Source organism: Lepisma saccharinum, chromosome 1, assembly GCF_977018435.1.
Source record: "Lepisma saccharinum chromosome 1, izLepSacc3.1, whole genome shotgun sequence".
In the NCBI taxonomy this organism is placed as follows: domain Eukaryota; kingdom Metazoa; phylum Arthropoda; class Insecta; order Zygentoma; family Lepismatidae; genus Lepisma; species Lepisma saccharinum.
This window is the reverse complement of record NC_139229.1, coordinates 61,598,419-61,612,024: the sequence shown is the minus strand read 5'-3', so window position 1 is coordinate 61,612,024 and position 13,606 is coordinate 61,598,419. Positions and strand designations below refer to the sequence as shown.

At 37.9% G+C, this 13,606-nt stretch overlaps 2 protein-coding genes across 3 annotated transcripts in view; one reads left to right on the top strand and one right to left on the bottom strand.

Moving 5' to 3' along the window:
• Positions 1-8,688, bottom strand: part of LOC145995543 (pleckstrin homology domain-containing family J member 1-like) — a 31,641-nt gene extending 22,953 nt beyond the window's left edge. Inside the window, exons 1-4 of the mRNA XM_083132002.1 lie at positions 8,649-8,688; positions 8,272-8,513; positions 5,313-5,395; positions 1,891-2,060 (exon numbers count right to left, since the gene is read on the bottom strand). Of these exons, the coding sequence (XP_082988128.1) occupies positions 1,891-2,060; positions 5,313-5,395; positions 8,272-8,416 (398 nt within the window). The 5' untranslated portion in view covers positions 8,417-8,513; positions 8,649-8,688. The remainder of the gene's footprint in view (positions 1-1,890; positions 2,061-5,312; positions 5,396-8,271; positions 8,514-8,648) is intronic.
• A 208-nt stretch (positions 8,689-8,896) lies between these two features.
• Klp10A (kinesin-like protein 10A) overlaps positions 8,897-13,606 on the top strand; it is a 151,848-nt gene continuing 147,138 nt past the window's right edge. For both annotated transcript variants that reach the window (XM_083132001.1, XM_083132000.1), the window contains exon 1: positions 8,897-9,078. In XM_083132001.1, the coding sequence (XP_082988127.1) occupies positions 9,018-9,078 (61 nt within the window). In that variant the 5' untranslated portion in view covers positions 8,897-9,017. The remainder of the gene's footprint in view (positions 9,079-13,606) is intronic.

Genomic DNA, 13,606 nt, shown 5'->3' with positions numbered 1-13,606 from the left:
GCAATTCTGGACATGGGTGTGAGGGGTTGTCTTCTACATGTGGGAACATTTTTTTTGCTTTTAACACATATATGTATAAAAATAAAGGCTACAAAAGGAATTAAAATTTTAATTTAAACTCCCTACAAAAGGAATTAAAATTTTAATTTAATCTCTCTTGCAGTAGCTCTGAGAGAGTACAATATGGGGAAGGGGTGTCAAGGTTTACAGGATGTACATGCTAGAATTCTAACACAAAATAAACAGCATACATTTTTGCAGAGATATAAGCATGTAAAAATACACACAAAATGACAATGGAGTCATATGTGTTGGGAGTTTTCATTATTAATTTGGCACATAGCAAAAATCTCATGCTCACTTATGAAGAATGAAAGTTTGCTAAAAAGGATTTTCAAAGAGCACCAAGTCACATAATAAAGGAAGCATAGTAATAATAGCAATAGTAAAAGATATGAGATGCAAGTGACTTACATCTGTCACAAAATGCTAAGTGACGACAACAATGCAACAATGTTGAATTACTTGCAAGAGTACAGTAAACCTACAAATAAGCTAAATTTTGTTGCACCATCAGAAACTGAAGGAAACTTAGAATAAAATGAAAATAAACTTTACCTTCTGATGCCGTGGAGTAAAAATGCAGTTAACCATTGGTTAGTGCAATAATGGTGACCATGTGCAGCAGCACAGAAATTACCATATTTGCTCATCTATAATGCACACTTTTTCTTTCAAAATCTTTGACCCCGAAAACTGTGATGTGTATTATGCACAGTATAATTCTGACAGCCAACATTAAAACTATACATGCTTTCACGTCATTGCATATAACACATATATCAACAGGGGCAAATACAAAGCTTTGGGATACTAAACACAGTGGAGGGAGAGGAGGGTGGTGTGGGTTGGTGACTCATTGCATGCACAAGACGTATATTCTCCTCTTGGCCCACAAAGCAACAGGTGACTCATTGAATAGATATGATGTCATTCACTCTTGATCAGCACAACAGATTTACGACCTACAACTAAGGAAGCCGTTTCTTGAACTTGATTGTACTGCACCTTATCTAGAAGATATATAGTCACTTTTCCCAAAAACCAGGGTGCGCAATGTACATGCACATGCATTACACACAGGTAAACACTAAATAACTCAACTATGCACATATGGTGATCTTACATAATATACCTTGTTACATATTTACTGTGCTCATTCTGTAGTTCACGAGATGTAAAAAATTGCAAGTACAAGACAACTGTGCACAGAAACTTAGTAAAAGAACAAACTGAAACATTGTGGTATTATGGATGAGTATGATTTCTCTCGACAACTTTCATTACTCAAACTTGTTAACATTCCAAAATATCCTGTTCTCAAACAAATATTATTACAATAACTACAGTTAAAGCACACAAAATATACTTTGTCCTTTGGTGCAAATATTACAGATATATATATATATATATGTGGTATGTGTAATTCAGTTTTCACAGAAGAAAACAAATAGTAAAAAAAAATCAGGCTTGAAAAGGACTCAAACTTGATACCATGCAATTGATCTACCGAGCTACTGAACCAGCACTGGTTTTGCCTAAATTATTTGCTTAAATGTCTATGTAGCACATCTCCTGTGTGTATTAAATTATAAGGCATTAAGGAGTAATGAAAAAACAAGTTACAAAAAGCATTCCTGCTTTGAGGTTTGCTATAATACTCAAGTTTACCTGTGGTTTTATGACCTTCCTCTCCCACAATGGAAGATGATCTCAACTCATGGATCTTCATGCTGTTACTTCACACTCACCCTAGCCTAATTGCTCTTCTGACTGATGACAATTCTAACATGTTTAAAAAATGCATCAAAGCAATATATAAAAACTTACGTTGCTTGCTTCATTGCAGCCACCCACTTGTTTACATGAGACTCAGATTGACCTGAAAATATGTGCTTCTTGTCTGGATCTTCACGAAAAATTAGAGAAAACGCAAAGGGTACACCAGTGCATACCTCATACTGCACATGGGAATTTTCCAGAATAAAAACACCTGCCGGCTGGAAGAAATGAGAAGTATATTAAAAAAAACTATACAAATTAACTCAATATATATTGAGCAATTACATGTTTTGAATCTATAGTAAATAAGCCTGTTCAATGCATTGTATATTGTAAATATATTATTTGACTTAGCTTATAGAGGAGGGCTATGAAATAGACAAAGTTATCTGTTTTGGGGGTCTCCAAGATGATGCCAAACACAAAGCAGTATGTTAATTTCAGTTGGAAACAGAAAAACTGTCTTCATCTTGCATTTTTGATCTTATCTAGGTTACATAGATGTAGGAGGTAGGAGGAATTATTGTTTAAAGTCCACTTTAACATATAGGTGGGGAGAGAGAGAGAGAGAGAGAGAGAGAGAGAGAGAGAGAGAGAGAGAGAGAGAGTGAGTGAGTGAGTGAGTGAGTGAGTGAGTGAGTGAGTGAGTGAGTGAGTGAGTGAGTGAGTGAGTGAGTGAGAGTGAGTGTGTGTGTGTGTGTGTGTGTGTGTGTGTGTGTGTGTGAGTGTGTGTGTGTGTGTGTTTGTGTGTGTGTGTGTGTGTGTGTACAGTCCACTCCGCAGTCAATATTTTGTGATTTCGCTTCTCACAAAACTAGTTTAAAGATGACAGAAAGGAATAAAAGACTTAAAATTGCAGGTATCCACAATTACACTTAATTTTATTTTTTCTTGTGAGCTTCAGTAGTTCAACGTACTAAGCAAAAAAACCGAGAGAAGATAACAAAATGTTCCTTGCATTCTTAACTTAAAAAAACACTGTTGTATGCAAGATATATTTGAACACACACACTCATGTGAAGGGAATACAATATTAAAAAATAAATGGTTCATGCTCAAAGACATGGTTACATGATTCTCGGCATTTGAAAGATCGTGTCTGTCAGCAGTGTAGCCAGATGAAAGGAGTAACTGGTGTAGGAGATGAGATTACTGGGTGGATAGACCTAGTCCAGGTTATATGCTAGAATGTATGAATGTTGTGAAGTTGTCTTGCACACATGTCAGTGGTTAAAGTTTGAGAGTTTGGGGAGGGAGAGATGAAAATACCAACAGTATTGGAACTGCTTACAAAATAAGAAAAGTCAACTTTTTGTCTGTAATCTTGAAATGCATTGATAGACAATATCTCAATGGAATTATCATACTTCTACAAATATTTCTGCTTAAGAGCTATAAATTTATTCATCTTGGGCCAGTAATATATATTGTCTTCAAGTGTTGGAAAATTTTCATACGTAGTTTGTTCTATGTTTTGCAACAGTTTATTGTCTGAGAAGTGTAGCAAAGTGAATCCCTCTCATCTCCTCTGACAAGCATAATTGCAAGAATAACTTTAATGGGCATGTCTAAACAAAAATGTACAATATGCAGGGTGTCCGAGATGTATTTCCCTGATTGCAAACTTTATTCATACCCGCTATATGTAAGGTAGAGATGTAAGAGTGGTGCTAAAATGTTGGAAAACAAACTTAAGCTTTTTAATTGCAGGTTTCAGTAACATGGCTGTAGTGTAGCAGCGCCAGTGTCCAGGAAACTGGAAATATTCACAAATCAGGAAAAAGCTCAGTGTGTCCTTCTCGGTAAGTCAGCAACAGATGATGTGGTCTTGAACTTGTCATACCACAACTTAATGTTCTTGACATCGGGTGGCATCTTTCCATGCGTTGTTTGAAAGTTCCTCTGCACTGTTATTCGTTTTTCCTGACTTGTGAACATTTCCGGTTTCCTGGACACTGGCACAGCTACACTACAGCCATGTTACTGAAACCTGAAACAAACAAACAAAAAAAAAACTGGTTAGTTTTCCAACATTTTGGCACAACTTTTACATCTCTACTTTACATATAGCAGACATGAATAAAGTTTGTAATCAGGGAAAGACTTTTCGGAAACCCTGTACCTAGTCTGGCCATAAATACTGTTACACACTATTTTGTGAATGACTTGAATATGGTTTCAGATTTTTAAATGTTCTTTTAGTATGTTACATTTACATATATTACACACAAATAGCACCAATCAGTTTTCAAAATGTACACTTTTCGCACTCACACAGGCTCGAAGTCTCCCTGGCCAGGCATCTATTGCAGCATGGATGGTCTTGATGGGAAAGTCCGTGCCTGCTGCTATCAAGGAGCACTTTTAACTTTCAATTAGAAGGTGCCTCTTCTTGCAGACAGTCCCCTCTAGCTCTTGGCACAGTTTGTAGTCCAAGGTACTGAGATCATGGCTATCAGATGGCCAATCAAAAGTGGAGATGAAATCGAGTACACTGGTCTCCAGTCACCGTCGTGTCATCCTTGCCTTATGAGATGGGGAAGAATATTTCTTGAACATCCAGGATTCATTGTGAAACATTGTTTGGTTCAACAGTGTCACGAGAGGGTCCAGGTCACTTTCCACATACACTTTCGCACGGTTTTTAAGCCCTTTTCTCAAAAATGAGACCTGGTGGAACTGTCATAGCTCACCCCCTAGCAAACCATGACTGAGGAGGGCTGGTGGCATCTCTGATTTTTGGAAACTCTCTCACAAACTTCTCGAGAGTTTGAAGCATACATCCTTTCATTTTGGCAGTTAAAACTTTATTCAGTGGTGAACAATTTCTTATCAGTGAAGAGAATCCTGCAATGCCCATTGGCAATGTACCGCTGCAGGAGTCGTCTCGATTTCAGTTCCCTCTGCTTCTTCACTTGTGGCGTCAGGAAATTTCCAGTACTCCACCTGTAAGCTCCAATTCCAAGGTCTTCATTAAGTACTCTGAACATTGATTGTTGTAAAATGTTCAGCTCCTGTGCCATTATCACTTGCTTCCGGATAGGATTTCGGCTGATGCGAGCCATCACTGCTTTAACAGCCGCAGCTGTTCATACGATGTGAAGTCGACCAACTCTTGGGTGATCTTTCATGCTTCCAGTATCAGTGAATCTCTGTATTGTCTGGTACACAAACCTTTTGCTGATCTTCGGGATTTTTAGGGGCTGCAAAATCTCAGTGAGTGACTTCCAACCATATCCAGAGCAATTACGGCTACTATATTTTCATATTCGCATCACTCCATGCTAAGCACAAGAAGATACACGCTTGCTCTTTCACAGCTGAACACACAATGGTCAGGAGTGAACTTCAGCACCAGCATGGTTCATGAGCCCGACTACCGGATGTACAGTCCAAACCGAAAGTTTGTAACAGTATTTATGGCCAGACTAGGTATATTACTTGTGCAAGCTTTTAAAGTATTTTATTACCTGTTTCTCTAGATTTCCCAATTGATCGATGCGGAAGTAAAAAAGAAGATTGGCCTTTAATTTAAACCATCTTTCCTTGAACCCTGAAACAGGAATGCCATCCAGCAATGTAAACAATTTAAAAATGTAAAAAAACATTACTTCAAAAATTATACATTAATCATATGTTGATACTATAGAGCATTCCCTGACATTCGCTACGAGACTTGGCGGCAAGCGATTTTCTTTCCCAGTGAACAGGTCTGCGACAGTCGCACACTACAGTCTGTTTTTTTTTGTGTTTTTTTTCGCTCTACCTGCCTTCCCTCTCTTTCCCTTTCTGTCGACGTCGCAGACTGGAGCCAGTATAATCCTCCCTCGGAAGTTGTGTTGTGTCATGTCCGTGTGTTGAAGATTGTGGATTTATCTTGTCGAGTGTTACTTCAGAAAGAGGAATTGTGGAGGTATGTGACTAAGTTTTGCAACGAAATTTCCTGGTGTTCCCGTTCCACATAAGACCACTATATTAAACCTCGTAAAAAAGTTTAGAGTAACACGGTCAGTTCTGAATAAAAGTGGAAAGAAAAATGGGGAAATCTAAAAAATAAAGTATACAAAGACAATACGCACACCATCTTGAGTTAAAAGAGAGTATTGTACGAGAAATCGGGAGAATTACAGTAAGACGAACTTGCACTTGTAAATGCCAGGAATGTGTTACAGCAGAGGGACATCATTTTCAACACCTTCTGTAGTCAAGGTTAGTACATAATATGAAAACTGTAATTTTAATAGCGACTCTAGCGAGTGTTTTGCGGACCACATTCACCAGGTAAGACAAGCGCTGACGCCGGGCCGCTTGCCGGCGAGTCTCGTAGCAAATGTCAGGGAATGCTCTGTATAACACAAAAAAGTGTACAAATGCTAGGTTTAAAATTCACTGCTCTCTTAAATGAAAGATTTTTTACACCGCTCTCTCAAATGAAAGATTTATTTAACATAGATTGATTTTATCTGTACAAGAGTAATAAGAGGCCAACAAGAAGTATATGGTTGCACATAAACAGGTAAAACTGTCATATGCGGGAAATCGCTCTAACTCGTTCATTCTCTACTTTTTTACATTCGTACTTACCTATTCTGCATTGCAAAACATTGTTTAACAAGGGATTTTGCTTTATTTTTAACGAAATTAGTATATATTGTAGACATATCGAGTAATTATTGTTCATTCTTTTCTCGCTTCCTGAACACGCAAAATGGCGGGCAAATCTTGACTAGCGTTGCGTTTCAAATGGCAAAGCAGTGTTTCAACCTTCTTAACAGAAAAATTCCCGCATAGCCCCAAAAAACATTCATGCATAGCACCAAAAACCATTCGGGATAGTATGACCATCCACAAACAGGCCCAAAAACCATTCCCGCATAGCCCCAAAAACCATTCACGCATAGCCTCAAAAACCATTCTGGATCGTATAACCATCCACGAATAGCCTCAAAAACCATTCACGATAGCCTCATGCACAATCATGGTAAGGTTAGGCTAGGTTGCTTTAGGTTGGGCAATATAGTGAAAAAACTGTGTGTTTGGAAACACTTCCCGGGGATTACGTCATCAGATGCTCGCAACATCCGGTTCAAGTACATGGATGGAAATGCAAGCAATAGCTTTCATGCATCGGACGGATATTGTTATAGAAAAATACATGATTTAGCGGCCAAATACATTGAAAAAAGCGAGAAAACACTTCCACGATCTTAGAAAATTACACAGAAACTCAATTCCGTAAGTACTTTCCCCTGTAAATTTGAAGAAATCCATTTCCCGCATATGACATTTTTACCCATAAACACAAACTAAAGTAGGCTATGGTATTGGTGGTTATTTTAAGTGTCAATTTATTGAGTGATATTTACACACACCTAATTTAAAACAAACTGAAATAATTATTACAAAATACAAAATATTGTTGATGGGAGATGGCAATAAAATGTGCAAATGCCTATCTCTGACATATTTCAGTTAAATGCATCTTTGGTGTTGAGCTGATGTTACCTGCAGATTCATAATTTTCACTTCAGGCCAGTTATGTTTTCCTGTAGTAGCAATTAAATAAGTGGAGTTTTGAGCAATATACTCAGGAGTTTAAATTGGAGGGGTATGTTAGGTAACAGTTTCATACATCGGAGACACATTTCTTCAATTTTACACAAGAAACTACTTACGGAAATGAGTTCCTTCAAGGTTTACAACGTTCGTCGACGTATTTTCTTTCACCATGGAATGTATTTGACTGGGAAATCATGCATTTTTGAAGAGAAATATCTCACCGGCGCACAATTGCCATTGCTTTCATTTGCTTGCCCTACGACAACTGGATGCTGCATACGTCTGATGATGCAAGCCCCTGTCAGTGTTTCAACCACCTCTTTTTTTCTCTTTTTTTTTATTACTATGCTTGCCTAACGTAACCAAACCTAACCTTATCGAAAATGGTTCGTGAGGCTATCGGTCAGCTACCGTACATAATGGTTCGTGGGGCTATCCATCAGCTCCCCGTGCATAATGTATAATTTCCACCGGTGACGAATACGACAGTAGGTATTTTTCGCTGAAGAAGGTTGAAACACTGCATACCCACTTGAGTCAAGATGTGCCCGCCACATTGTGTGTTCCGGAAGCGAAGAAAGGAATAATAAAAAAAAGCATTTGTTTTCGTGTAAAAAGCATAATGACACCTTGAACTATGTTCCGTAATACACAATTGGTAAGTACGAACCATGCGAAACACAAAATACCCGATTTTAATGTGTCTCCGATCTATGAAACTGGTACTGTAGGTTATTGTGGTTGTACGTACTGTACTATCTTGAATATGTTTTTGTAAATCAAGTTAATTCTATAATTAAATTAATTTGCTCGAATAATAGGTATTGAGCATAAAAGTATAGGAAAGGGGACGAATGTCATAATACTCACCTGTTTGACTGAAACTACCACTTGGTGCACGGTAGTTTAAACGACCCTCTAAAACAGCATCTCCTCGTGCAATTTCAGCTAATTCCTTTTCATTGTAACGCATAATAGCAACCCTTTTATTACCTCCTTCGACATAAAAACACATACATTTTTGGTTTCATTTATGGAAAAGCCTAATTATATGGCTGAATGCCCCTTCTCACTTCCTTTTGGGAGTTCCTTCTTCGTTACGTTTTACATAACTGCAAATAGAGAGGAAGACATTTCCGTTCATTACACAAACATGGTAGATATAAATCCTATTGATCGAAAAAATACTATTTTATCAAGAATATCTAACGCACAACTCACAATGAATAACATTTCCAATATCTTACCCGAAAAATTTACAAGCAGTCGTCCTCCATATTGTAAGTACCTGTACTAATCAATGGAGTCGATATGCAATGAATATAATATTCCATAACATCCACTTTATACTCATTATATATTAAGTATAAAAAATAAAGAATTATTTAGTGTTGTTTGTTGATATATTAATTATACTTTATGAAAGTTTAATTTCTCACTTTGAACATCTAGTTTTTATCACTTACACTCTTCAGGCAGATTTTAAAAGAGAGTAGTGTAACTGTCAAAAGGAAGATCAGTAAGTGTTGGACAGCCGGTTATATTGGCTTGTTTTGTGGTGTTTTATTAGTGATTTTTAATGGTTTAGTGTGATTTACTGGAAGTTAAAGACTAAAATGGATGAAGGACTAAGTGCACTTCAACCAGGAGTCAGCGTTGATATCAAACGGACCGACGGTGAGTACATTGTCCGTTTCTGGTAGTGAATGGTTTCTCCCTGGCATGTAGACGTCCTGAATGCTGCGTGCACCACATATTTATTAGTTACTTTGTCATCAAAGTATTTTTATTTAGTGTCTGTTGATGTATTAAGACAAAAGTGTAAAGTGCATGCTCATCAGCATGTTAAAAGTGCGTTAGGTAACGTAAATTTTGAACCGAAGGAATTGGTTTCATCGTACATTGAACTGGAAAGCCAGCAGTACCTGACATATTAGGTGTTGTGGTTGTAGGCGGTATGCTGGCTACAAACAACGACAATGTAATCTCTTCAAAAAGAGAGTGGAGTAATACATCAAAATTAGAAAACCTAAACTCGCTGTGAACTATATTATGGATACTTTTATCGCATCGTGCATGTTATTTTTGGAATGATGAGAAGGGATATTTTATTCCGGGACTCGCATACCGATTTGAGAGTAATTTTCGGAAACAATTATCACAATAAAATATATCCTCCTCCTTTCCAGGTGTAATATAGTAATTTTGTGTGTAACAATACATCGTAAAGAAAAAAAATACTTGACTATGTTGTGCAATGGGCAAAATATTGATAATGTCAAGTCCAGGGATACCTGTACCAAAATTATCACCAGCACAATGTGAGGATAGAAAATTGGGAGCGAATTGACAATATAGAGAAAGTCTCCAGTTTTGTTAATTTTCCGTATGCAAACTAATTTCGGTCTCCTAATCACGAATCTGTTGTAAAAAACCGGGGGTCAAGTCTAGAAATTTTAAAAAAAGCAGATTGAATTTTTTGGTACTAGTTTACTATCCTGCGAACAGATTTCTTCATTTTTACAGAAGAAACTACTTACCGTATTAAGTTCCTGTAGTATTGTCTAACATCGGGAAAGTGTTTTGTGTGAAATTAAGGTAAGTTTTCCATATCCTGGAAACTGATTTCTTCAAATTTAAAAGTTGGGGCCAGGTGACTTTGGCCAATTTCTAACATGCCTTTAACAGGGAGTCTATAGAAAAGGCCGGGGAGACGGGGCCACGTTAGCGGTTGGGGGCGGAGCCCGGAATCGGTAGGTAATTTCGACTCTAAAATTTCAAACTAAAATAGTGAAGAATTGCAATAATTTGATCAAAAAACGTTATGGAATGTTCCACGAAGCAGATAGGTAAGTACGAATGTCAAAAATTGACGAAACTAAGAAATTATAGGTGTTTGCAGGATAGTAAAACTGTTACCCACGCCTTTGTTTTACAAGAAAATGATTTATGATCAATTTTAGTACAAACTCAATTTTTTCGATGAATTAGGGATGAAATGAGTGCTAATGGAACCTAACCTAACCTCGTGTGAATGGTTCATGGTCAATGGTTTGTGGGGCTAGCCGTGGATGGTTTTTGGGGCTAAAGAACAATGTTTCATCAAAATGTACAATTTACAGACGTGACCCCTGGTTTTTTACAACAGCTTCATGATTAGGAGGCCAAAATTGCTTAGTATACCGAAAATTAACAAAATTACAGACTTCCTCTATTGTCAATTCTTACTGAAAATTGTAACAAATCAATCGATTTTGCACTAATAGTACAAAGTTTGAAGAAATGTAAATTATAACAGTGATGAGCAATATATCGTTGAGGGTAACCTAACCATCTCAGTACCTAGGAACCTAAATTTATCACCATAGGAACTGAAAGCTTGTATATAGAAGTGCTGAATGATGGCTAATCATTTGTAAAGCACAAGTTATCACATGTATACCTATATAGGGAGTGACGACATTTTGAAAATTTGTGGTAACCCCCCTACAGGCATGTCCATGTGGTAAATATTTTAAGTAATTGAGTGACCACATGTTGGATAAGTCTCCTAATTTCAAGGGAATTTTGTAGGAGACATTTGATGAGATGGGATAATAGGCCTCATTTATTGTGGTTATATTGCCAGGAAATTGGACATCACTCCCTTTTGGCCCCAAAACATGGTGACCATTGCCTTGCCAGCAGAGGGTTAGACACTTACCTTTTGGGGTGGTGGGTCATGGTGATAAAACCACATCTCATCCTGTGTAGTTAGTCTGACGAAAAAACCTTCCTAAGCCAAGCGTCAGGTTAACCTTGCAGCAGGTTTTATGTATCAATCCGCGCGAGAACTGAGCTCAGAATCTTCCGTGCCAGTCTTTCCTCAACCGCCGAGCTGCTTACATCGGAGACACTGAGAAAATCTACAGTATTGCCAACCGCACAACACATCAAAACCCGCATGCATGTCAAGTGGATTGTATTTTTGCTTCTCTTTGTCTCCTGAAACATAACATTTTAAAAGTACTTTCTGCGCATATATTATTTAATAAATGTGTCATTAATATAAGAGCGAAACAACTTCTAAACATGAGAGCATGTGTGTATATTTCGAGCACGCAAAAATAAAAATAAACAAAGATAAAAGTAAACAACGATAGGCCCCTCTTGAATTTAATGACAAATTATTGTTTTTGGTTTAGAAAGAAATAGATTTATGAAAAACTTGGTTGCTTCGTTCGCAATACATCCGTTACTGTAAGACACACGCACTTCAAGTTGTACCACCAAAAAAGCATGATTTGTTATTGGTGATATATCGGGTGGGCTGAAAAGTTCGTAGGCTGACTCATAGATGGCGTTACTAGAATTAAATCCATGTGATTTTTACTTAGTACTAACCTTCAAAAGATACGTGTATAAATTTCACAGCTGCCGGATAATTAGTTCGTGAGATATAGCATTGTGAGTGAAGCAGCTTTTGTTATTGTGAAAAAATGGATAAAAAAGAATTTCGTGTGTTAATAAAGCATTGCTTTTTGGCGAAAAAAATACTGTTGAAGCCAAGGCTTGGCTTGATAAACATTATTCGGACTCTGCACCAGGAAAATCAACCGTTGAGAAGTGGTTTGCTAAATTTAAACGAGGCGAAATGAGCATCGAAGACGATGCACGCAGTGGACGCCCCAAAGAGGCTGTTACCGACGAAAACATCAAAAAAGTCCACAAAATAATTTTAAATGATCGTAAAGTGAAGTTGATCGAGATAGCTGAGACTTTAAAAATATCAAAGGAACGTGTTGGACATATTGTGCATGAATATTTGAACATGCGAAAGCTGTGTGCAAAATGGGTGCCGCGCGTGCTCACAATCGATCAAAAGCAACAACGTTTTGATGATTCGGAGCAATGTTTACCGATATTCAACCGTAATAAACACGAATTTTTCCGTCGATATATTACAATGGATGAAACATGGCTCCATAACTACACTCCAGAGTCCAATCGACAGTCAGCCGAGTGGACTGCACGTGATGAACCGAATCCAAGGCGTGGAAAGACGCAACAGTCGGCTGGCAAGGTTATGGCATCAGTATTCTGGGATGCGCATGGTATTATATTCATCGATTACCTCAAAAAGGGCCAGACCATCAACAGCGATTATTACATAGCGTTGTTGGAGCGTTTAAAGGATGAAATCACGAAAGAACGGCCCCATTTGAAGAAGAAAAAAGTGCTGTTTCATGAAGACAATGCACCGTGTCACAAATCAATGAAAACGATGGCAAAATTATATGAATTAGACTACGAATTGCTTCCCCATCCACCATATTCTCCAGATCTGGCCCCCAGTGACTTTTTCCTGTTTGCAGACCTTAAAAGAATGCTCGCTGGAAAGAAATTTAGCACTGATGAAGAGGTAATCGCCGAAACTGAGGCCTATTTTGAGGCTAAAGAGAAATCGTACTATAAAAATGGCATCGAAAAATTGTATGACCGCTATAATCGTTGTATCGCCCTCGAAGGCAACTATATTGAATAATAAAATCGAATTTTGTCAAAAAAATATTTTTTACTATGTTAGCCTACGAACTTTTCAGCCCAACTGTTATACAATCAGGTGCATTGTCTGTCGCTATTACTCTGGTTTCAATTTATGAATCACTTCACTAAACCAGGATTCAAATCTTGGTCTGTCTATTTGTTGCTGATAATCACCCTTCCCTTTCTTTGCGCTGAAAAGTAAATATGCGCCTTCAACAAAGCTTTCATTGCCGCCAGTGGGTGAAACAATAAGCCTCCCCCTTCCCCTCATCGTCGGTTTCTTCAGCCCTGGCGGTGGTTTTGCATGGTGGTATCCTTCCATGGTTTATTCCCCCTTCCCCCACTCACCGAGTTGAAGGACGTCTCGTCCAAATAATAAACATGTTTCTTCTCACTGCGATATATTTTAATACCGCGGAGATTCTTTTGTCGTCAAACAACAAACAATCGTTTCCTCTTGCTAAACTCAAACCGCAAATCATTCAACACCCGTGATACAATTCGTGTGCACATTGACGGCAAATCACCTCACGCCCTGTTTTACTTTGATCTTGTTGCCGCAAGGAGGATTATGCATTTAAAACAACTTGCTTGACTTTGAAGAACATTTCCTTTCGGATGAAGCCCAAAATAACATTCTGGTAAAACCGCGCGCTGAACAGGAGATTCAGCCATTCTC